This window comes from Eulemur rufifrons, chromosome 2 (genome assembly GCF_041146395.1).
Source record: "Eulemur rufifrons isolate Redbay chromosome 2, OSU_ERuf_1, whole genome shotgun sequence".
Classification (NCBI taxonomy): Eukaryota; Metazoa; Chordata; class Mammalia; order Primates; family Lemuridae; genus Eulemur; species Eulemur rufifrons.
Window position 1 is genome coordinate 113,156,327 of NC_090984.1, and position 25,623 is coordinate 113,181,949.

The 25,623-nt window shown below is 44.8% G+C and overlaps 1 protein-coding gene across 4 annotated transcripts in view; it reads right to left on the bottom strand.

Annotated features, from left to right (window-relative positions):
* The window catches only part of FOXN3 (forkhead box N3), a 356,934-nt gene that overhangs the window by 88,747 nt on the left and 242,564 nt on the right, over positions 1-25,623 (bottom strand). For all 4 annotated transcript variants that reach the window (XM_069465210.1, XM_069465209.1, XM_069465211.1 and 1 more), the window contains one exon: positions 18,565-18,629. In XM_069465210.1, coding sequence (XP_069321311.1) covers positions 18,565-18,629 — 65 coding nt within the window. The remainder of the gene's footprint in view (positions 1-18,564; positions 18,630-25,623) is intronic.

The following is a 25,623-nucleotide window of genomic DNA, read 5'->3' on the forward strand; positions in this document are numbered from 1 at the left end:
AACAACCACAAAGGGAGCACCATGTGTATGAATTCTCTTGGAATGGGCACATTTGGAGTAAATCCCAGCCCTCCACTTCCCTCCTTGGTTGCCCGTCAGTGGCAGGAAGCGATGTGTGGATGATGAAGATGCTGCATAGAACTTATAATATTAATTTTAGATTTTGTTATCCCCTAACTTCTGTCTTGGGTTTCCTACCTTTATTTTCCCTTTGTCACGATTTCATTTCTGCATTTCCTTTTTAAAACAAACTCTAGTTATACAGCATTTTCGTAAGCGACTGCAGATTCTTTTTCGAACGAGGTGGGATACAAATTAATTAAATATAGTCACTGACATGCAGCCCTTTGCAGCAGAACGGCTCGAAAGCAGATGGTAACGAACACAAAGTAGAGACGACGGGCTCTGCGGAAACTTTTTGGCTTTGGGGTCAACTCCCCCTACAGAAAACTTCCTTCCAGCTCCAGTTGTCACAGAACATCTGGAAGCCTATCTGAACTGCATATTAAATATGTTTTAAGACTATGAAAAAGTTTAAGTAAAATAAAAATAGCCATACACACTCAAAATCTGGAACCCTGACATTCAATTCTGAATCCACTCTCACCCGGCATATCCATACACAGAACTTCTAACATTCTGGTCCTTAGAGAAACGCATCAGGTTCGTCTACGGAACTGTACGTAAGTAACGGGAGACAGTGGAAGTCTGCAGCTCCCTGGAACAGACCATGTGAACGGATCGTTTAAAATATTCGAACATTACTCTAGCTGTTTAAAAACATGTAATGATTTTTAAAGTCCTGGGAACTCCAAAAAGCCTGCATACTATGGAACATACAATACAGAACCCTCCTCCACGCTTTTAAACTGAACTAACTACCCAAATGCTACCTATTTCCAAATGTGATCAAAAAGGCTGTTACCTGCCATTGAAGTGCCTTCCTGTATCTGTTTGAGGATCTGCTCCCCTGGGCACAGAGCCAGGACCACTCCTGACGCCACCGGGACTCTGGGAGACTCCGGGAGGGCGGCAGCCTGGACCAGGGCTCTGGGCAGGCAGGAGAGACCCCTGTGCTTGCGGTGACCGGTGAGGGGGCTCCCTCTCCTTGCTAGCACTAACTCAGCCCATCTGCACCGGGCGGGTAGGGACCAGCGGAAGGACGCCTGGCCGGCCTGGGCTGGGCGCATCCGGCTCCATCCCGGGCCGCACGTGTGTGGGCAATGGGGCCTCTGAAGGCTGACTGTTTTCATCATTTGCTATTAGTTGCTATTTCTTTCACATAATAGTTTAAGGATGTGGATTGTACTTATTAAAAAGTTAAGAACTCTCAGGCAAAGATACCAGGTGCAGGAGGGGTGCAATTTAAAGCTTCCCTACCCTCTAATATTTACGTGTCTTAATCACCCTGCCTTTTCACATGTTTGCAAGGACTGCTTAGATCTTAAAAGAGCGAACCCTTAATAATATTCTAATGAACATAAACTAGCAGCTATAAAATTTAATTTTGTTCTTTTATGTAATTCAGTTGCATAACCAATACATTCTCACTGCGACAAGCACAAAGTGAATAAAAAACTATCCTTAATTCCACATCTCAAAATAACCACAATTAACATTTCTGCATAGACCTCTCCAGTCTTTTGCCTGTGTATGTGCACGTGTGTTTGGAAAATCTTAACTCGACCCGTGGGTTGGGGTCAGCCTCGGTCAGACTCTGGACCATGTGTATAAGTAGCGTGTTGGGACCAAGCCCAGGCCTGGCTAGGGCCTGCGATCGCCCAAGAGGAACGTAAGAAGAGCTAGACCCACCAAAGGATTACGCGGTAGCTTCTAAGTTCGGAGCGCTTACTCGTGCGCGAGGCACTGAAGCAAAACCGTTGAAACCTTCCCTGACACTTCCACGGTCGGTCTTACTTCCCATTTCATACACAGAGAAATGGAGACCTGGAAAGACCCAAGACTGCTAGTAAGTAGAGACACCGGGATTCAAGGTCAGGGACAGGTCTCAGTAGAATGAGAAAGAAGTATCAGTTTTAAATTCCTGCTTTCTGTTACAATAAATACTCAAGTCTGGGGTTTCTTTCCTTCCCTTCCATATTCCTGAATATACCAAGAGGAGAAGGAGAGTTTACTCCAGTTTGAAAGGATGGCAGGAAAGAGGAGCTGCACTGGCCTGGGGAGGGGCTGCCACCAGTATGTGACCCAGGGCCAGCCCCGACTCGCTGAGCCTCCTTGACTTGTCCGTGCATTAAGGATGTGGCCAGCGTCTAAGAAACATCCCAGCTCTGACACTCTAGGACTCTAGTTGGTCCCTGCGCACACACAACACGTACAAACGAGAGGCCAGTGTGATTTTGGGACTCCACTGCTATCACAAAGATAATGATCCTAGACACAGGGAAATACTGTGCAAATTACCTTGTTCCAAGAAAAACAGTGAGTGAATACCTTTTCGTTAGATGAATTCGAACAGGGAAAATATGCTAAGCGGGAAGAACTCAGAGTTAAACTAGTCAAAATCAGGACTTGTGGGTACATAACCTTAGCTAAAAAGGGTGAACATATTGTAATATTGTCTTAAATCTTCTGGAAAAACGAACACAGACATATTCGCCTCTGAAATATGGATAGATCAGAGCCTTTGGCTCAGGGACACTTTCAACATAAAATCCACATCTTAATATAAAAATAACGCAAAGGTTTCTTTTTTTTATTAGAATACATTCTTAAGAGATCTGAACACTTAAGAGGCAGCCTTAACCACTTAGTATTTACAAAGGTCTGATGTATGGAATCGTGCTGTTTAATTGAAGATAACAAACGGTTCACTGATCTGACAGGCTTTACTGAACACCTTAATCATTTTGACAAATTCTGCAGAGAAAGGGTACTCTTTTCTAAGTCAATCTCCAAGGTACAACTATAATTACATATGTTTCAGGATGAAAAAGATCTTGGTTAGTCCATATTCCATTGGGAATTACAAATCTCAGTGAAATTGGCCTGCTTTGTTTTTAAATCTCAAAAGTTTTTAAGCACAATGTTTTTTCTTCACTAGCAAAACGCTTGCTATGAAGTTTCAAGGTTTAAATAATTTCTAAAACAATTACATCACCAACATATTTATCCATCAAGATATATATTATGAGGGAATGAGAAACCACTTTCATCTACCTAAAATTTCAAAGCCTGTATGATTCACCAATGCACTTTGCCAAAGACCTTCTCAAAGTTTTTCCTAAAGAGTTTTCTTTTTTTCTCTGATTTCACTTACACTCACGTAAGTTCATCTTAACCTATATCTGTGAACCTAACTCTCTGGCCATGAATTTTTTTTTTTTTTTTTAAATCCATTCTTAGGGGAGATTGACATTTCAGTAATTTTTGTCAGCTGGCATGCTCAAAATGGAATCTAAATATTGTATTAACAATATCAATAACAAGCAGGTTTGGAGGGCCTTAATAAAACACGCTTCAATTGTGAGAGAAACCCTTGTTATTTTGTGTTTCACCCACCTCTAAATTACCACATTGATTTAATAAAATCTATGACAATCCTATTTTTTAATCATGTAAGAATTCTGAGGTTCACTACATGTGCATAATAAAAATCTGAAATCAAATAGGTGTAATAAAATTGTTGGTGCCCAATCATTTTTGAAACTTTTTAACTGTATCCAGCCAAGTCCTTTTATGAGTACAGTTCAATAAATTTTCCCAAGCTATTTACCCATGTAATCAGCACCTGGATAAACACACAGAGGGCTTTCCGGAGCTCAGGAGCCTCCCCTTCTGTCCTCCGTGGTCATTAACTTGCACCCCAAGAATAACCAGAAACTTGGCTTGTTGTTGTACACAGTCCCTGGCTGGGACAACACGAAGCCATGGCAATCAGATGAGAATCGGACCCAAGAGAAGCAGGAGAACCCTAGGGTGGGCTCACAAGGCTCACAAGGAAAGGGTTCCCTGTGAACTGCCACCATCAGGAACTTAGCTACGTGGGCTCTGCTCAGTTTCAGCAAACAAGTGCCTTTCCAAACCCTAAAGGTATTGGTTCTCACCTAACCCCAATAGAATAAACTCCTTCTCAAGTAGGATTCCATGTGGGTGTCTTCACCATCAAATCAAAATTCTCAAAGACTTCTATATCTGTCTCATATCATTGCTGCATTAATTCTTACTGATGATGATAACAACAGCTTCCATTTGTTCATTACTTACAAGGTGACACTGTGATAAGGATGTACACGTCTCCTGGCAGATACTCAGAGAGTTTGACATTGAGTCTACGATGCACCAGTCACTGGGGATTTTCCAAATAATAATTCCTTGTGTTCAAACTACATGTCACAATCTTTGCATTTGTTATCTCACTTAGAAATTGCATTGTGAAGATCCTATATGGTGTCCAGGGCAGGAGTTAATAGCTCTTTCTGCTGGGAATCTTTCCATCTTAAGAGATTAAAAAAAAAAAAAAAAAAAAAGCTAACGAAAAAGACTTTATTATCTCCTGTGACTGGGAAAACTAGGGGCAGTGATGCCTTCCAAATGGCATTGACCAAGACCTATTCTCTGTCCTCCGCCAACTCAACTCCCTCTCTGGTAGAAATCGGCTTGGGGAGCTCGTCTGTTCACCGGTGGCTGCCAGAAGCCCCTCAAGCTACAAATATCAGCTTTGAATCAAGTACTTCCTTGGCGTTCCCAGGACAAAGTCCGAGAATTACTATAATTAGAACAGCCTGAATCATGTGACCACCCAGAAACCTCATTGTGGCCAGAGGAATGGGAGGGGCGCACTGGCTTAAACTGGGGGTGGGAACATCACTTGGAAGCACTTGGGTGGAGGGACTGGGGGATGGAGGGCTCTCCAGGTGCAAGTCGGGGTCCTTTCCCAAGGAAGGGAAAAGGAGCTGTCCGTGACAGCAGCACAGCTGCTTCAGAACACAAAGCCACAGACACAAAAAGGTAAGGTCACACATGCACGTATACAGAGCTAGTCAGCGGAGGTCCAAGACTAGAAGGCACAGTTTCCTGTCTGAGACTCTTCTAGCTTTCTTTTCATCATAATTGCCATTATCCGTGGGTATACAGAACTGCCACAGTCTCAGGGCATTCGGTGATGTCGGTCAAGTTAAAATAATCTCCCAGAGGCCCAGAATTTAGTTAATGATGACATTCACTTTCCCCGGCAGAGTGGGAACTGTTGAAACAGACAGCCTTAGCTAGACCCACCTCACTGGTGGTGGAAGAGGGACAAGGAGATGGACGCAACTGCCCACTACTGCAGATGAACCCCAAGCAAACAACCGTGGGCCCTTAGACAAATCTGATCCCTAGACACCCAACTCTGGGGTACAAGATGCTCGGACAGCTGGTGAACGTATCAGTGAGCTAGGGCTACCACAACAAGGGTGATAGCCCTAGTGCATTTCAAACAACAAAAATTTACTTTCTCACAGTTCTGGAGCCTAGAAGTCCAAGATCACAGAGTTGGCAGGTTTGGTTTCCCTTGAGGCCACTCTCCTTGGCATGCAGGTGGCCGACTTCTTGCTGTGTCCTCACGTGACCCTTCCTCAGTATGTACATGTTCCTGGTGTCTCTTCTCTTAAGGACACAAGTTGAATTAGGGCTCTTCCTTTATGTCCTCATTTAACCTTTATTATTTCTTTAATGGCTCTATCTCCCAATCAAGTTACACTGGGAATAAAGGCTTCAACATATGAATTCTGGAGGGGACACAATTCTGTCCATAACAGTGACTTACAGGCACACTTTTCATAAACATTCACTGATTTCCTGCCGTGTGCTAGGTACCATGTGAGGGGCTGGAGTAGAGGTAAGAAAACCTCCACCTTCAATAGGATGACAGTCTAGCTGGGAGGCGGAAGTGAAGGGATAACCAGTCTCCATGGCTTCTGCCACGGCAGAAGGGCTCTGATCCCAGGGGAGGGAAATAAGGAGTCAGGGAAGTCTTTGCTGCCTGCGTGGTGCGAGGTTGCTGTGGCTGCGTCTCCTAACTCTACCCTCCTGACCTGCAGCGATACGGTCAACTGTGCACTTCGCAATCACAATGTCGCTCCACCCTTCAAACAAAAGAGGTGTCATTACATTTGCAGCAATGGCAACAGCATTCAGTTGGCCCAGCTCACCAAGTGATGGGGCCGACACCAAAGGCACAGGCCACGAGCAAGTGCACAGCAAGTACATCAGCGTGTGAGGCACGGATGTGTGAAAGCAAAGGAGAAATACGATGAAGGAGGATGCGGATGGGAAAGGTCACCATCTCCCTTTTAGGCAGCTTATCTTATTCCCTGCAGGAAAGGAGATGGGAAGATGAAGGAAAAGTGTTCCAGGCAGAGTTGTGGCGAGTGTGTTTGACTCTCAGGGTAGCTAGATAGTGGGAACATGGGGTAGATGGTGCAATTTCAATCTTGTATTTAAATCAGGCATCTAAGGAAGAGTAAAGAACTAATAGCTCATGTCCATAAACATAGGAACTGCTGCAGGAGGGTAGGCATGGCATCACGTTATCACCGTGCAAGGTGGCCAGGAGCACTGGCACTGCTGTGGTCACAGCTGGGCTGGCACCAGGAAGAATGCAAGTGGCTACATGACTGGGTGAGGGGAGCAGTCCATCAGGCAGACCAGGGAGTGGGGGAAGGGGAGGTGCTGGGGCTGGGCAGATGAGCGAGGTCTGAGAAACTCAGATTACCATTAGGCGAGGATGCTTTTGCATTTCTCTCATTTCCCCATCGACTTGGGAAAAATAATAATAATCACATCTTAAATCAGTATAATTTGAAGAGTAATTGAGTAATGAAAATCCAGTTCAGAACCAAAGATACAGCCTCTTCAATCTCACTTGCTAGTTCCCAACTTAATTTTTAAAATTAAGACACCTCTAATGAGACACGAGGTTGTTCACAATGAATCCAAAATGTAGTGAGGGGAAGATCAGATGCTAAATGAGAAAATGTGTTCTATTTCAAAAACTATCAGCCCATGCGTGTGTGGTGGGGGCTGGGAGCCGTGAGGGCGGTGCATATAGCTCTTCACTATACAAGGCTATTTAACTATAAATGGCATTTGTTGGACATGTGAGTAATGAACTTGGAGGAAATGGGGATTCCCTAAAACAGCTTTTGTGCTATAGACCTGAATTTGGCATTTGAGGCACCTGGCTTTGAATCCTGACTCTGACAATCCCTCATAATAACACACACACACACGTATGCATGTACACACACACTTATACATATATGCAGCTACACATACTGACACACGTTCATTTGCATATATACATGTATGCTGCTTGGCCTAGTCAAATGCTCAACTTTGAGCTTCTGTTTCTTCATCTGTACAGTCAGGAAGATACCACCTACCTCTCAAGAAGTAAATGAAATTATGTGTAAGCCAGTGCTTTGTGGCTCTAAGGGGGTGTATGAATATTAGGTAGTAGTATTACTAAGATCCTACTTTGTTTAAGTCAAGTCACCATCTCTGAAAAGCTCTCCAAGCTCACCCTCTCTTCTTCTAAGGGACAGCCAAACCACTAAATAGGCCTCCTAGGACAACAGAGAGGCTGATGTTTCATCAACATACAAAAACATCAGTGATATACATTTAGTTAAACTGACACTGTTTATTCAGAGATACTTTATTAAGTAGGACTCTCGGTTGTACACAAGAAAAATCCAATCCAAGTTGGCTTAAGTAAAAAGGAGAATGTATGAGCTCTTCTAATCCAACCATGGGTAGGGCAGGTGTAGGGTGGCCCCTCGACTCTGCTTCTTTGTGTTGGTGCCACTTCTTGTACACTGGTGGATTCTCCAGTGGTCTGGTTTTTGAGGCCAGACCATCCTTTAGAGCTCCTAGATCTAGGATGAGAAGTACAAGGCAGAACTCTGGCCTGGGCTGGGCCACTTGTCCATCCCTCAACCCGTCACTAATCACTAAAGCTGGGGAGTTCCCACAGGAAGTTGGCACCTCCCACTTGGGACAAGCTGTGGGTACCACCGAGGAAAAGGATACCCTGCTATGGCTACAAGTAACCTATCATCCCCATAAGCCACCCCAACCTGGGCCCATAATGGCTGTAAAAGTTTAAAAGCGAACACTTCATCCATAACCATTTCATTTCCAAACCATGGCAAAATGTAGAGACTGAGAAATGTGATACACTAGTGATCGACACAGAATTGGCCTTTGTACATGTCACGGGCTTCTCATCTCTTACCATGACATCCTCATACAATTGCTCAAAGTGTGGGAAATGAACCTACAACCAAGACACTGGGTTAGAGCATCTCTATGGTTCTAACTCCTCGCTGCAATTTGTGTCAAATAAGCAGAATCAGATCAGCCTGATCATGGCCCATATAAAAATCAAAGCCCGAGGACAGAGGGACCAACCAATGTGTGTTATGGTGACCAGGAGGTAAGGACAAGTTCAGCATGATCCCTTCAATGATTAATTTCTAAAGTTCCTTGTCACTGCAAGTACAGCTGGCTGTCTCACTCTCTCTCTGCCTCTCTCTCTCCCCTCCTGCTGGTCTTTGAAACTAATATTTGCAAATATCTCAGTTTTGTTTGTATTTGGCACAATCTGGAGAACTAAGAGAAAGAAACAGGAATATAGATCACAAGAATTCCAATCCAACCAGAGGAACCTTCTCTTTCTGCCACATTTCTGCAGGGTCTCAGTCACTCAGAAGTGTCAGGGAGAACAGCTAGTTAGGACTCAAGTTCTGCTCCTCCCATGGGCATCCCACAGGTATCTGCCTTCACGTGTCAGGAGCTTCAGAGAGACTAACAACAGTCTTAAGCATTCCTAAACGTATAACTTCAGTTCAACTAGGGAAGGATTTTTTATGTTATTGTTGCTTCATCTGTTGTGGTTTGGGATGGAAGGTACCGGATACCTTAGGAAATTGCAGGACACTGCAGAAATGCTATCTTAAAACATAATTCATTCTATTTATTGAATACCCAATAATCACCAGGCACTATACACATCTCTGTACATATGTTATCTTTTCATTCTCACAAAATCCCATGAAGTGAGCACTACTATGTATTTGACTGACCAGCAAACGAAGGTTCAAACTGATCAGATGAGTTGCTCGAGGTCACTTAGCTGGTGGATGGTAGAGGTTGGCCTTGAACCCAAGGCTGGCCAGCTCCAAGCTCTTCTCTCCCAGTCACGTTGCCCACCCCTCTCCCCCCCCGCAGTGAAGTCAAGGGCAACCACACCTGCTGTTGGAGCACTTGCTAAGTTCCAGAGACGCTACACAGATCATCATTTCCATCAGTCCTCATAATAATTACAGCAATCTTGCAAGACTGGTATATTCCGCATTTTTACAGTAGTTCAAAGAGGTTTACAAAATTCTTCCAAAGTCAGAGAGCAATTAGGCAGCAAAGGCAGGGGATGAACTCAAGTATGCCTGATTTGAAAGCTGAGGTCATTTATCCTATGCCTGTGTGCCACCATTCAGAAAGGCTGACAGGAGAGCTGGGTGGGTGGAAACGCCAGAAAAAGAGAGGCAGAGGGGTGGCAGGAGAGACTTATTCTGATTCTGGAAGCTCACACTGGGCGGTGGTAAAGCCCGAGTGCACAGGCCACATTCACTCATGCACGTGCACACACACCTGCCTGCATGCACGCACGCCCAACCTTTCACGTGCACTGCAGCAGGTACTACCCGGAAGCTCTCAGCTCTACCTTCTGGTCGTCAGGGGAACCAAACAAGAACACAAACTTGACCTCTTGCAGTTTACAAGTGGATGATTTTAAGTCCACTTCTGATGTAATGTGAACAGCTTGCTCAGAATATATTAAAAAAAAATTCTTCTTCATCATTAAGTCTCTGGGCAATTGCATAAAAAATATTTCCAGACTTCCATCCAAGCACGGTGAAACACAACTTCAAGGGGAATGACTTTTCCAATTGTGTTTTAAGACAGAGCACTCTGATAAAAGCCGGCTCTATAGTGCAATGCGATCTAAGGTTGTTGAATCTTTATTTATCATCTAACTGATATGATTTAATAGGCTAGAAAAATATTTTTAAATGCTCAAAAAATTAAACGATAAGGAAATATTCCTATTGATGAATTATAATTGGTATAAAATTATATCTACTAATACAAAATTCATGTATACTAAAATAAAATATTCATTTTATTAAGGGGTGGGTTTCTCTCATTGTATTAATCTTTGAATGACTAATTTTGAGATTTCCCTTTTTCTCTATCCAGTCTTTAAAAATCATAAAATGAACTGTTTAAAATAGTCATGTGTGGGAACAAGGAGGAAAACTGTAGCACCTTAATTACTTAAATGAAAGAAGACAATGTTAAGTATTCATTTCCATCTTTCTGTCTTACTGTAAATTGCTTTTAAGTGTTGTAACAGGATTCTCCCTCAGCCCCAGCCTGCAAAACACAGTAGGACATCTAAATATCTAAGACGGAAAATTGTTTAGAAATATTTTTGTCATTTTGAACCAAAGATTGGGGTGAGTCCAGGTTTCTGACCCTGGCTCTGTGACCTTGAGCAGGGCAATTGCTTCAGGTCTTATTTTTCCCACCTGCAAAATGGGCGCAATAACACATAGGACTGGAATAAACAATAATATAAAGAATATATCCAGCCAAACACAAACGGTCATCTTACATGATTCTATTTATACAAAACGCCTCCGTAAATCCACGGAGACAGGAAGGAGACTGGTGGCTGCCAGGGGCCGGGGGGCGAGGAACTCGGAGGGACTGACTGCACGGCGGGTAAGGGGTCTCCTCTGCGGGTGATGAAACGATTTTGGAACCAGGTAAAACACCATTGACAAGCACACCGTAAAATCGTTCATTTTATGTTATAGGAATTTCACCTCAATTAAATAAAACTAATAGGCATCACAGATAGATGGTAAAATTATGAGTAATTTTTATTTGCATCTTTATATTGCTGTCTGTTTTCTCTAACAAAACATTATTTTGATAGTAAAAAGCAGTAGATGTTATTTGGGGGGAGGAAGAATTGATGCTAGAGAAAAAAATTAAAATATCTTGACAAATTCAAGGAGAGAGAAAGGGGCACGCTAATACAAAACCACAGATCCCTGAAACTCTTTGTGGCCGGGCGCGGTGGCTCACGCCTGTAATCCTAGCACTCTGGGAGGCTGAGGCGGGAGGATCACCTGAGCTCAGGAGTTCGAGACCAGCCTGAGCAAGAGTGAGACCCTGTTTCTATTTAAAAAATAAAAATAAAAAAAATTAAAAAAAACAAAAAACTCTTTGCTAAAATTTGCCTCATATCCTTCTATGAGGGGGCTCCTGCCTCGTCCCTGGTCCTGAAACTCTGTGCCTCTCATTTCAGTGATTTTCCCCAGTTTCTGACTACTCGGCAGCTGCTTCGTTGCTGTTGCTGATGGCTACCATTCTCTTACTATAAATCTAGGTCGTCCACATGGGGGTCAGTTCTCTGAACCTTTCCCCACTATTTCATTCTACACTCCCCAGAGTCTCATCTATGCCTGTAATTTCAATGGCCATTTCTGGAGTAACAACTTCCAAAACTTCCTCTAGGGCCTGCGCTCCCTCTTCCAACGGCCAGCCTCAGTTTCCATCTCCTGCGGGACAGTTCCCCTGAAACACGAGATTCGGCCCCAACAGGGGGCCTGGCCAGGAGGTGGCTTCTAAGGTACTCAGTTTCGTTCCTCCAACCAAGCTGGCAGCTCCTTCGGATGCCTCTGTTTCTGTCCACAGGACTGCCATTTTCTCTGTGTGTGACACTGGATGGTCACTATAGACAGTGGTGGAGGGAACAGCTGAAGTTAAAGTCAGACAGCAAAATACAGGACATCTGACTGATGTTTTCTGATTCCAGGTCAGGCTGTAGCCACTGGGGAAGGAGGTGACTGGAGATTGGGCAAATTTGGATTCTAAGAGATGGTGAAGATCAGAATTAACCCAAGTCTTCTTTTAAAATTGCATTTCCTTATACATTTTTTAACTAAAGAGCATGTTCTCAGTGACCTCATAAAACCTGAGACATCAGAAAAGTTGAACAGCACCCTTTTAAATTCACCTCTGCCTGTAAGCAAAAGGAGCTAGCTGACTTCATTGTTGCAGTTACATAAATATCTTTACAAATTACTCAATGCAGAACAATAAGACACATGATGCCAAGAATAAAGACCCCCGCCCCAAATCAAAGGGCCTCCACGGGCCAAACAAGGACAGAAGGCAATTAGGACTTGAGGGGGGAAATGCAGAGAGGTTTTCTTTTTCCCCCCTTTTCTGTTATTACTAATTTTTTTTAATGGGTGTGCCTGAGGGCAAGAACCAGGAGATTCATGCATTAGGTGGATGTCCTCGTTTCCAAAGGGACAAAAGAGTCAGCTTGTGGAGCAGATTAGACGGAAGAAGCCAAAGAGCCCAAGGCTGCCGAGTCGACCAATGGGGAGGCGGTCGGTGGGGAAGGCCGGGCACAGCGAATCCGCACAAAGCCCGGGACCCATGGCCTGTGTGCAGAGAGGGAAAGAACGCCTGGACTCAAGACCAGAGGCTGTGGCCAGATGCGAGTCCAGGGGTGACATCCTGGTTATATCCGAAAGGAAACGCCAGTGGGCTGGCATTGGGAACGGCAATCACGCAAAAGAGCAAGCAAAAGAACAGCAATCACTCTCTTTTGAAGAGTTCTGGAAGTTTTCACCCAGCATATACCTGCAAGGATTAATGATGGCATGGAACATTAAGGGTTAAAAAACTTAGCTTTTAGAGAGCATTTGCGAGGTGCCAGGCACAGGACTGGATGTTTTCAGCTTCACTGTCCTCTAATCTTCACAAAGATTCTGGGAAACACATCTCGTAGCCCCATTTTACGGACAATCAAACCTGAGGCCCAAGGTCCAAGAGCCAGTGTCCTGAGAGGGAGGGACCCAACCCTGGCCTGACGTGGCACTGAATCCTGTGCTCTTGTCACGCAGCCATCTGTGCGCCTGCTGTGTACAGGTACTTTTGGGTAAGGAGTATGGCTTGGGGTTTGTGAGCAGGGTGACTCCGCAAGGAAGCAGTCCTATTTATGAGGAATCAAAGGCGTCTGAGATAAAGACATGAACAAACTCTCTCTCACATTTATGTACAAATCCGACAGGATCTGCGCCCCAGTCTCTTGCCCCATCCTGAGAATTGCCCCAGCAAGGGGAAAGAGCACAAGGAAACCCCATTCAGACGATTTTAGCCCTATATTGGTAAGATTTGCAGTTTTGTAAAAATGTTATAATAGCTAACCTTGACTGAGAATTTACCATGAACTGTTCTACATGCTTTATTAACATGAATTTACCAAATTCACACAGAGAGGTTAAACCAATCGCCCAAGAAGCTAGACAGGGTTTGTTTCCAGGTTGTCCAAATCTATACTATACTATATCGCCTCCCTAGGATCCATGAGACCTTTAAACATCGTCCTGTTGGAGGATGGGGATGTCCAGCCAGCCTGCTGCGACCCTCCATCCCCTCCTTGGACCCACAGCAGGCACGGCCGGCTGAAGGTAACACTCGTTCTCCACTGAGCACAGCTAAGCCGAAAAATCCATTTCCACCTATTTTTAGGGAAGTTGCTAGAATGGATCAGAGCTGGTATTCAATAGGGAGCCTCTGCCATCCCTGAGGTCCACTCCTTAACTTACAGGTGAGGAAAATGAAGCCCTGGGGATGCCATGTGGCTTGCCCAAGGTCACAAAGTTCACCAAGTAGCAGAGTTGAGACCAGAACCCAGGTCCTCTGACTTGTAATCCAGTGTTCCTTCCAATGATATACCGAGCACTTGCTCTTGAGCCTTGCATGGCACGAAATACAACCAACATGAGGCATCTCATACATTTCAGCAGTAAAAATATATAGCAGAGTTATGGGAGGGGGTGAGGGTTGTGGAGAGTGGGTGACACGCAATATTGCTCCCAGGAAAGTCTGGACATGAAGCCGACAGAGAACATGGGAAACTGGCCTTCCCCAAAATGAGTCATCTAACAACCATAACTGACTTCATGCACGTTCTACGGATTGCACGCACATTTGTACACACGTAGGAACAACATACACCTAACGGCAAAGGAGCTGGTTTCCTTTTCCCTCATTTTTTGTCAGGGGGAGGGGGTCTGTGGCAACATGACCCCGCTCTGCACACTGAAAATGCCTTTAAGGATTTCTTTCCATTGCGTGAGCTTGTCCAGTGGGTCGTCAGAAGTGAATGGAAATAAAAACCTGTTATGCATGTTACAGAAGTTTTTAATTCTACCGCTGCATCATAGGGCAACAGAGTTGGTCCTAATTAGGGGCCCCAATACTGGAGTGATGGAGAAAAGGAGGGTGGAGGGAAGAGCAGAAGGGCGGCAGGGTGTCAGGTCAGTGGCTGGGAAGGTTTGTAAAACCAGAGGCCTCATCAGTGCTGGTAGCGGTTGGGCTTCCTGGAGGAGGCAGCCTGAGCAGCCTTTTCCGAGAAGGGCTGGGATGTGTGGTCTGACCACAGAATGGGCCAGAAGAGGCCCTGGGCCTCCGCTGGCTATCTCCAGCCTAGCCCAATGCCGGACACACAGAGATGTACAATGAAGAGACGCTTGCAGGCGGGGCAGTGCAGGCAGGCCCAGGAAAGCCCGCTCAGAGCAAGAGCTGGAAATAAAAGTGGGCCAGCACGGTCAGCCGGCGCAGAGTTGTAAAGGCAGCAGCACCTCTCTGAGACCTACAGAGCCTGTATCGGCCAAGAGGGTACAAGTGGAAGGAAAGATCGGCATGGCCTGTAGCAAATTTTAATAGAAGGCGTGAAGCTGATAAGAGCAGAGATGCCTTAGTTGTACCAGGATGAAACCATCAGGGACCAGATGAAGGGTCAGATCAGGGGTGAGGAATGTCTTTAATTATGAATCACTGACTCATTAAAATAATTCATCCGAGGGTGATGTTTAAATAACATAACCTAAATTTAAGTTTGATGAGTGAATAGAATGTGGGAGAGGAGAGGAGGATAGGGAGTTTGGAAAAGGGAAAATATAAAAAAAAAAAAGACTTCATTCATGAAGAAAATAAGAGAGATTATTAAACTAATTAAACTGATAAAACAAAAAATGTATTTCAAACACATAGAGACCATAACACAGAGATACACAGATACATGTTGAAGGGACATTTGGGGACACCTGTCAGCTGGCCACTCTTGCAGGGCTCTGAATAAGCCACACTCTTCTGTTTGGACCCACCCTGGGTCCCCTTTGAACAATAAGCTTGTCCCCTCGTGATGCTCCGCTTGGTTTCCATTGTACAGGAACTGAAGTGCTCTCCAGCCTGCTGAAACTGTCTCTAGCCGCCTAAATGGCATTTAAAATAAATACTGCGAATTGATGAAATGGCCAATTATGTTAAGTACCCATGCCTGGCGTAATCCAAACCAAATCTTACCCCATTATCCTCAAAACTGAGAGGTGATTCAGCAGCCCCTCTTGCCAGTGATTCTGAACCAAAATACAGGCGCCGCACTCGACGTCTAAGAAGGACCTCGAGTACTTGCAGTTAATTCTTGCAATTGGTTTTGTGCTGGAAAAAATAAGTGTGCTCGTTTCCACTCTAGACCAAACAACTATTAGGCCACATAAACTGGTTCCCCATTGTAACTATTATGTCATTTTGATTTCAACTTCATTTCAGGTTTTAACTTCCATTCTTTCCGCTCCAGACACTGCATTATTCTTCCTAAACATATCATGGAACACATGATGGCATCATCCACAGGTGTCTGTCTATGCCACACTCACATTCCGCACCTACCTCCTCAAGACTCTGCAGCGATGCTCTCTGAGATGCTACGTACTCTGGCTGTTCTCTTTTCTTGCAATGCCATTTTTTTTTCTGTTTCCACATACCCACACCTATCTGTTTTTCAAGGTCTTGCTCAAGTATCTGTTCTTCCAAGAAGTGACAGCCCCTCGGCTCCCACCCTCCTGAGGTCCAAAAATAAGTCTCCTCCCTCTCTACTTCAGGGCGTATCTGCTCATTTTCCCATCCTGCATTCTTATAGTCTCAATCCCCAAGGCCACTCCACACAGCAAGTTTTCTCCCAGCCTGGTTTAGGCAGTCCTGCTTGTGACCCAGAACTCAGGCTGACTTCTGCTGGTCAGTCCCTGGGCCCCCCAGCATCCTAAAGAGGCTTCTGTGTCACCCCCACATGACAAAACTGCTTTTCCCTACCTCTAGGAATCGGGTTCTTTGGGGACAGGTATCCCGGTCCTACCTGCCCTCAACCCAAATCCCTGAGGCTAGAACCTGTTAACAGAGTTCTTTCCTGGGCTGATTATCTAGAAAAATTTCCTCCTACTTGCTACAGGGAAAAAGAAGAGAGGGGTGCACAATTTTGAAAACCGTAAAATACAAAGATTAGAAAGTGAGCATAACTCAGGTACATTTTCTTCTACTTGATTCTAACCTAAACCTTCCACTGGCATGGGGCAATTCCCTTCTTACATATCCATATCTTTATTCTCAAAACTTTTGCTCGAGGGCATTAGCAACTTCTTGATGGCCCAGTACCATCCAGCAAAGGAACACGAAAATATTAATTAGGATGAACACCCATATAGTTTGAAAAATCTTATCACAACAAAAGTGTCTCAAGAACTCTATACAGATATAGCAAATGAAGAAACATCACGGAAAAGAACTAACGTTAACAAATCCCCGCCCACACTTCCAAGCTCTCACCGAGTTTTTTCTGATTTTCAAATGTACAAAAAAAAAAAAAAAAGAATTAGTTGTATTTAATTAGATGTAGATTCAATAAGCATCTGAAATGTGTACTAGTTCAATTCCCTGTGTCTAGAGCAACGAGGGGAATTTTTAACCCTCTCAGGGAGAGCAGTGCACACAGAGACAGGGTCTCACACACCATTACTCAACTTCAGGAACTTTATTGACACTCATATTTCCCTCCTGTTTTTGCCCCACACAAACACACAAAAAACCTAATATGCTTAGAGCAAATCTTACCTAATGCAGAACTGAAGGAATAAAAATCCTAAAAGAAAAGGCTCTAAGAAAACAAAATTCCATTTCTCACAATAATCCCAACATGAATGATCTTCATATCACTGCTGTAGTTCCAGAGAAATGGTGATGTACATAACTTTGAAACTCACTTGAAAAGAACCCAAAGGCTGATTATAATCGGATTCCACTTACACTATCTGAAGGGAGAACAGATTTTTTTTAAATTACGTGTTAATTTTTGAGAGTGGAGGGAGTTTCTTTTATTTTCTTAGACATTTAGGATATCTACGATGGTTATTAAATTAGGATTAACCAAACTTGCCTGACTAAATTTCACCTGTACTAAGCAAAACTACAATGAAATTCTTAAGTTCCCAATTTCACAGGCTATTAAAAAGACAATATGCAATTGTGTGGCCTCTAAATCAACAACAGAGATGTGATGACATGTCTCACAATTGTTTGAGCTACTCTGGAAACCTGAAGATAAATGTCTCTTCTTAACCACATTTATATTCTACTCCTTCACACATGGCTGGCCCTCGGCGTGTACTTTTAAGGGAAAGAGGCAAAGTAGCTCTAAACCAACCAAAAGGCACTAAAATCCCTCACCATCAGCCCAATATAGTTCTAAAGCTCTTTGTACAGCCAAATCCATCTGCTTTTGGCCCGCAGTGCCAGTCTGACTCTGAGCCAACCTACGGAGGCCGGAGGGGACAGAAAACTAGAAGGAAGACCCCTGGGAACCAGTAATCCCAGTTTATCTACAGAAGAGATATCCAAGACAGTGATAACCCAAAAGTGATTTCCAAAAGTATTTAAAATGCATCTTTTTGCTATTTTTAACCATTTATTCTTCTTCAGCTTTGATCATTTCAAAAGAAATGTAATAGCAAAAAGAGAAATCAAAGGCAATTTGAATTCCTTGAGCTCGCTGCATAGGGACAACAGTACAAGGCAGCTGACGATGGGCTGGACAACAGCGAGGGTGTCACTATAGGTGGCACTTGTAGGGACCAGTGAGGGGTGACTGCACTCCGAGCCTCAGAACAAATCGCGGCCAACCTTCCAGGCACACATGGACATCAGGGGACAGCAAGGAATGCGTGCACCTCCACGATGACAAAAGTGCCAGGACATCCAAACCACCCTTTGTCAGCCCACGCATTCGAAATATGGAAAGGAGTTTGGTTGTATCCGCCCAGTTTATGCTACCATCACGTCCTAATCGCCACGTAACTCCAGTTTCACCAACGCAAGCCGATCACTTCTAGACTTTTGACCGCGGGCCAAAGAAGCGGTCCTTAGAGGCCTAGTTTCAAACTCACAATTTACAGCAACCAAGAGACTTGAGTAGGAAGAAATAAAGAGAAGTGGACAAACAGACCCTACCCACAACGGTCACACTTCTCCAAAGAGCAACCACTCCTAAACAAGACAGAACTCTCCTGGTTGACACCAAGCACAGAGGAGTGGTGACAGGAGGGTGAGGGAGAGGAGGAGGTGCTCCCAGAGACCTACCTTGGAGAAGGGCTCCGTTTCTCTTGAAGAAGGTACTGCCCGGCCAGATGGGTGGACCTGATGTGCTGAAAGACAAGAGAAACTGACGTCAGGGTGGGCTCCTTTATACTCACTCACCCTCAAATTGCCCTCACGCCATTTCCCCAAGTAGGAATTCTTGACACCTGCTCTTTAAAAACCATCAGGTTTGCTTCATTACAAACGGGCTTCCTATTTCACAGCGCAGGACCTATCCCTGTGTGAGCATTCTGACTACGCGTCTTGATCCTGCTCACACCTGGGCACTGAAGTCACCTGTAGGCAACCTAAACAGAACGGCAAATTCCTACGGTTCGATGGCATAGCTTATAGCTTAAGAATATTTGCTAACCTGTTCATAATTTCATGAATTTATGTGACAAAGAACTCCTATCTGTGTCTTCTGAGACCAAGTGTGTTTTCTGACACTTCCTGGTGCCGTTTGCTTGCTACACACGCAAACTTGCCTTTCTCGGCATTTCTGCCACTAAATCCTTAATACACAGATATGACCTTGACCAACTTCCTCCTTCCCCCACTTCTCTTGTTTCGTATCCTGTTTTCAATTTCTTGGCTTAAAATGTTGCACTCCATACCCTGTAAAACATTTTGCAGCTATATTACTACCCACAGTCTGGTAACAGGAGAGGCAAGAGAATAAGAAAGATCAATATATCACAAAGACACTTACTGCATCTACAGATGAGCATTTTCACTGTTTTAAGACATTCAGTGGAAAACTTTATAACCAAGCTAGTCTTAGGGAAATAACCTTAGAGTGGAAAATAGGTTATTCTAAATCAAGGATTGGTTTAGATTAATGTTAGAATGCACTTAGTCAAAATTGTTACTACATTCAGCCCAAGAGGCAACATAAATTACTTTCACCAAAATAGTATATGGCAAATGATATTGGTTAATGCATTATCAATCATCTTCAACATTAAAAAAATAAATAATTGGTCTGAGAAATACATTTGTAAGTTCGGCAGACAGACAGACAGACAGACACACACACACACACACACACACACACACAGAAATCTGAAGGCTACACAATGAATGCTTCATCAGTCAACCGGGGTCTCTAGTTATGTAGGACAGCGAGCGATACTGTTAGCAAGGAGAAATGCCAACGACACATTCTGCGACTGGAATTTCATTACCAGAGGTACAAATAGTGTAGCAGGTGTGTCCCTGTGGACACATTACATGATTGAGGAGTAGGGAGGGAAGAAGAAAAGAGCTATAGCTGAAAAAATACCATTACACATCAAAATAGTATCAAATGTGTTAGAATACACATACAGTGAACCTTGATCTTAATGAAGCTTTTTGTTTTGGAGCCACTTGACTAAAATTAAACTAGAATGATGCATCTCAGCTACCGTTTTCCTGCAGCCCTGATTCTCAGCCCTGGCAGGTGTGACCTCTGAGTGGCCAGGAGTAGCACAGGACAACAGAAGACCCGGCTGGGTCTCAGGATGACAGCAGCAAGCAGATTGCTCTTCCATCTGATTCCTATCCTATTCCGTTTGGGGGCTTTTAAGGCTCAAAGTTGCATGAAGAATAATGTGCATTAAAATATTGAGATTATCTTTTAACAATCCCAGCAAGCTCTCAGGATTTTACCATCTTATTTTTATAACAAAGCAGGAAACAGCAAGCTGGCTGTTGCCAATACCAAATCACATGATTTATAAAGATATTTAAAAACTGAGGACTTCATTATGGAGGAGTTGATGCTTCTAGAGAATTCAATAATTGAGTATTACTGCAGGAGCCTCAATATCCAGCTTACTTCCATCCAAATCTCCTCTTTATCCTGACCTTGATTTGGCTGAAAACTGAGTAGACACCAGGGATGGAGCAAATGTGAGCAAAGAACGTTGGGTAAATCCAGTGATTTAAATAACGGAAATTCTCTGTATGATAGAAATCTACCTAAAGATTCCTACAACATCCTTCTAATGTACTTAAGTCGCTGATCACCATTCTACAGTCATTCTGCGGAGCTGTGGATCTCACCTCTCCAGGAGTGGAGAGAGACATGGATAGGCCACCACCACCTTCTCTCGTCTGGCCCTTGTTATAACTGATGAATTCACTGCAGTCTCTTTCTAGCTCGAGATAGGCCAGTCCCTGCCGTGCTAACTGCAAAGCTTTTGAACTCCTCAGTCCCATGTTCTACACTCTTCTTTGGGATGGTCCCTCAGAATGGTATCTTCTAACGGCTGGGAGACTCAAAGATTTATTAAGCCTCTATTGAGAACTGTGCTTGGCATTGAGAAAGACTTGGGGGGGAAATTAAAAACCATATTTTATGACTTCTAAGAACTTGCTTAACCACAGTAATTCAGAGAAGAGGCTGGAGGCTGAAGGGGAGGAGGGGAGAGTGGGGTACTCTGCACAGCCAGCCGCATAAATGCCAGTGACTTATGGCAAATGGCCACGAGGGCACCCTTAACCCTAACTGAGTGGGTTTTAATCACCCTACAATGGCGCTCACATTGCTTGACACTGGGATCAAGTTACCATTCACTGAGCATGGTAACCAACACTTTTCCATGGGATCCTCCAATTCTGTGGAGTAGACAGGGCAGAAATCACCTTTCATGTTCTACGGACGAAGAGGCAGAGGTCCTGAGAGGTGAAGGGATCTGCCCAAGGCATCACACAAGACCAGACCAAGGTTTCTGGTGCCAGCCCACTACCACAGGGACACACACATCAATGGCCCCAATTTCATTTCTGATCTTCCAGCACTAGACTCTAAGTACTTCCCCATGGAAGAAGGCTATGGATGGTACTTTGCTAGGAATCTCTCCAAGGCAAAGTCCCAGGCTGGAAAAAGCAATCAGACTAACCATATGTGAAAGACGCACAGGCTCACATTAGCAGAAACAATACAACGCTGGTGCCACAAATGTCTCATTTCAATAATGCACTAACAGAATCCCATGACCTTCAGAAGTATAAGCCAAACCAACTTCGTGACAAATGAAGCAGACCAACAGGTTAAGGGGGCCTTGCCTGCCAGAAAGGTGGTTTGTGAACTGGCATTTGAGAACACCGATCCAGTTGATTGGGAAAACCAGCACTGAGCCAGCGAGTCCCAAGAGATGGGTGATACCTTCCTCAACAGCACCCCGGGTATCCACCAGAGACTCGCGAGCCTCGATCACTCCTGGGCCCCACACACTCTCAGCTGCACTACCTCTAGCTCCCAAGGGCACACTCGAGTCAACAGGTCGTACAGCCAAAGGTGGCTTTCAGCATAGTGATGTGATCTGTCATGTGCTTTCTCTACACCCACAATCGCTGTGAGCCTTAATCATTGTGAGAACCAGCTGGATTGTAAACCTAGATCCTGGGAGGTTCTGGCAAAGCCCACACCTGTGTTCACAAGCCTGCACCCTTTCGTGGTTCTAACGAGAAGCAAATTAAGAAGAGTACTTTTTCCTGAGCACCCAGCTGCCAAATGTGAAATGGAATCTCTAAAAGAGAGACTAGGACGCCATAACACGGATGAACTTGAAAGCATGCTAACTGAAATAAACCAGCATAAAGAAGACAAATACCGTCTGAGTCCACTTACATGAGGCACCTGGAGCGGTCCAATTCCTAGGGACAGAAAGCAGAAGGGTGGGTGCCAGAGGCCGAGAGGTGGGGGGAAGTGGGAGGTTAATGAGTACAGAAGTTTGGTTTTGCAAGATGCAGAGTTCTGGGGGTTGGTTGCACAACCTTGTAAATGTACTTAACACTACTGAACTGCACGCTTGAAAAATGGTTAAGATGGTAAAGTTTATGTGTGTTTTACCACAGTTAAAATTTTTTTTTAATGTATAAAGAAAAGAGAGAGGTAGAGAAGGGAGGGAGGGAATGGGAGTGGGGTGGGGATTTGGGGGGGAAGGGAGAAAGAAAGAAGCCAGAGAGAGAATAGGAAGGACTCTGGAAGAAGTACGTAGCAAGACCAGCCCATCCTAGCTAGTACTCAGGGAAGGCGGAGCTGGGCCACTACTCCTTAAGCAATGGATCACAGATCCCTGTCATATTCTTAGCACTGGAAACCAGTGCTATCCCCTTGCATGCGTGACATCTGCCATCAGACTGTGTTCTCCCAGGAATAAAACAGAGCAGTTGTCACGAAGGAGAATCCCTGAAAAAAAAAAAAAGTCCTTGGAATTCTCTTGTTTTACCATCTTACTGTGGCTAATCACCAGGAAATAAAAACAAATCAGATCTACACCACACACCCTAACACGGACCCCTCGGTGAAGGTCATCGACATTCAGAATGCAGAACTGGAGCAAGCTGGACAGAGACACGTGTGGGAAGGTTTCGAACTTCACAGAACATCACTCACAACTTCAGAAGCATCACTAAGAGCACAGGTGAAAGTTCAGAGTTCTCAGGGACACTTTCATAACATTCCAAATAATAAAACTTGAGCACCTTCACAATGAAAAGGGAACTCAGTGGCCACCTTGTCCAATCCACAGTGTAGGGGAGAGAGAGCACAGAATTTGGACTCAGGAAATTTGCTCAAAACACAGACTGAAAGTCTTTTAACTTGTCCAAGTCTCAATTCCATGCCTGTAAACAAGCATCTAGTGTGTGAAAATGAAACAAGATGATGGGTATAAAAAGAAGATGCTCTGTAAACTGCAGAAATGCCCCTGGTAGTCTTGATTACAAGAAAACTGCAGTCCAGAGAAGTTAACTGAAGTGCACAAAGCCACACAGCAACATGGTGGCAGTTCGTAGCTGGGTGTCACACTTCGTCATAGACATTGTCACTTGGCTGTTTTCTCCATTCTTTGATGGATGATGAGGTGTCTGCACCTCCCATCTATCTTCCTCTTTCTTTTAAGGATGGTTTGAGATTGCATATGATCCTTAGTCCAAAGTAGCAACAAACAGTTTCTAAAAATCAATGGGCTGGAGGAAGCAGCTTTACAGATGCCACCTACTTTAAAGGACAACTCCACATAAAATCCTGCACACATGCAAACTGGCAAGCAATCAAGAGGCAGAAGAGACCAGGTGGAAACCTATCAGGACTGGCCCATTTCAGAGGCTGACAACCTTTGGGTGGCGGGGAGGCATTACTGAAGTGATCAGACAACAACCATCTAGGACCACAAAAACTATCACTGAGAGAGTGACAAGATTACTCTGAGGGCAACACACTGATCACGGTGAGAAATGGAATCGCTCTGTCATCTCAACCAATGTTGAAACTGGAGACTCATCCTGCTCTCAACAGGATCGGCCTGCAAATATTTCTTATGTGCCCGTTGCCACTGAAGCCCTGGATGTGCCGGGGGCTGAAATGGCTTTCAGGATGGGCCACAGGTGGCAGCTGCGCTAAGGCTGGATCTATTGTGTTATTTTAAATATATTGATGTTTCGTCATGTTCCACAAAGCATGCCATGAAGTAGAGGCTTCATTCCTCGAACATGTTTGAGAACTGCCATTGACCTGTGGCAGGGTTTCTTAACCTCAGCATTACTGACATTTTGGGCTGGGTAATTCTTGTCCTGGGGTGCTGCCCTGTGCATGGTAGGATGTTCAGCAGCCTCCCTGGCTTCTACCCACTAGATACCAGTGGCACCCACCTCACCAGCTGTGATAACCAAAAATGCCTCCAGACTTTGCTGTGCATCGACCAGGGGACAAAACTGCCCCCAAATGAGGGCCCAACGAAGCTGGCCCCATCTCTCCACTCATCAAGTCCCAAACCTACTCCACATTCCAGCAGGCAACATCACCTCCTCCTTTCTAAACCACAGACATTCCATTCCATCTAAGTTCGCTGGCTGCCATCTCTGCCCACATCTGCACCTTATTCCTTGAGTAACATCTCTATTGCCTTCCTTTTTTTCTGGAAACTGTACTCCCTCCATCACCTCCTGTCTCATGCTCACCTCCCCTTTCCCAGGATTAATAGCTTCTTATCTTAACCACCACCAAACATCAATTGGTATCCATGGGATTCTCCCAACTCCCACAGCCTAAGAAGTGGGGGCTGCGAGCCTGGTCTCTACTCCTTCATGTCACGGCCACAGTCACCTCCCTGGCAGGGGTCATGAGGGTCACCCAACCACCCAGCCATTCAAGGGTGCTATGGTTTGCTTGTGTCCCCTCAAAAATTCAGGTTTTGCCAATGTGACAGTACTAAGAGGTGGGGCCCTCAAGAGGTGATTAGGCCATGAGGGCTCCTTGCTCATGAACGGGATTGGTGCCCTTGTACAGGAGCTGAAGGAGGGCATCAAGCCCTTCTGTCCTCTGCCTTCTGCCACATGAGGACACAGCGTCCCTCTCCTCTGGAGGAGGCAGTGCTCAAGGTGCCATCTCAGAAGCAGACCTCACTAGGCAATGAATCTACTAGCTCCTTGATCTGGGACTTCCCAACCTCCAGAACCACGAGAGATACATTTCTGCTATTTATAAATTACTCAGGTAAGTTATAAACAATATACATTTTTACATAATTTTGTTATAGTAGCACAAACAGACTAAGATGAGGGGTAACTGCCCTTGATGGTGCTACCGCCCCTCTCCCCTCCCCACGGCATGCCCTCCCACACCCACGTCTGTTACTTTTCACTGATCTCTTTACAGTCCATCCCACCGTCAGACTCAATGTACCCTCCTAGCCCGCTCTGCTCCTCCACTCTCCTGTCTGCACAGTCTGCCAGCTCTCCATCCAGTCTCGGCCCCACAGTTACGGGCGTTCTCAGAGTTTCAGCCCTTCCCGCCTTTCCACTCATGCTCTCTTCCCAGCAGAGTCCATGGAAACTCTGGGCTTTCCATTTCTCTACCTCTAGCTGATCTCGTCTCCAGACTCAGAATGCATCTCCTACTGGGTCCTCACACAGCATTCAGCTGCCCCTACGTCCCATCCACTCAAACCAGGGGCAGCCTCCTGCCTCTTCTGGTCCCCGGGGCCCTTTCCAAATGGCCCTGGATTTGTCAGTGTCTGCACTGGTTTCCTAGGGCTACCATAACAGAGTAACTAACCACTGGGCGGGGCA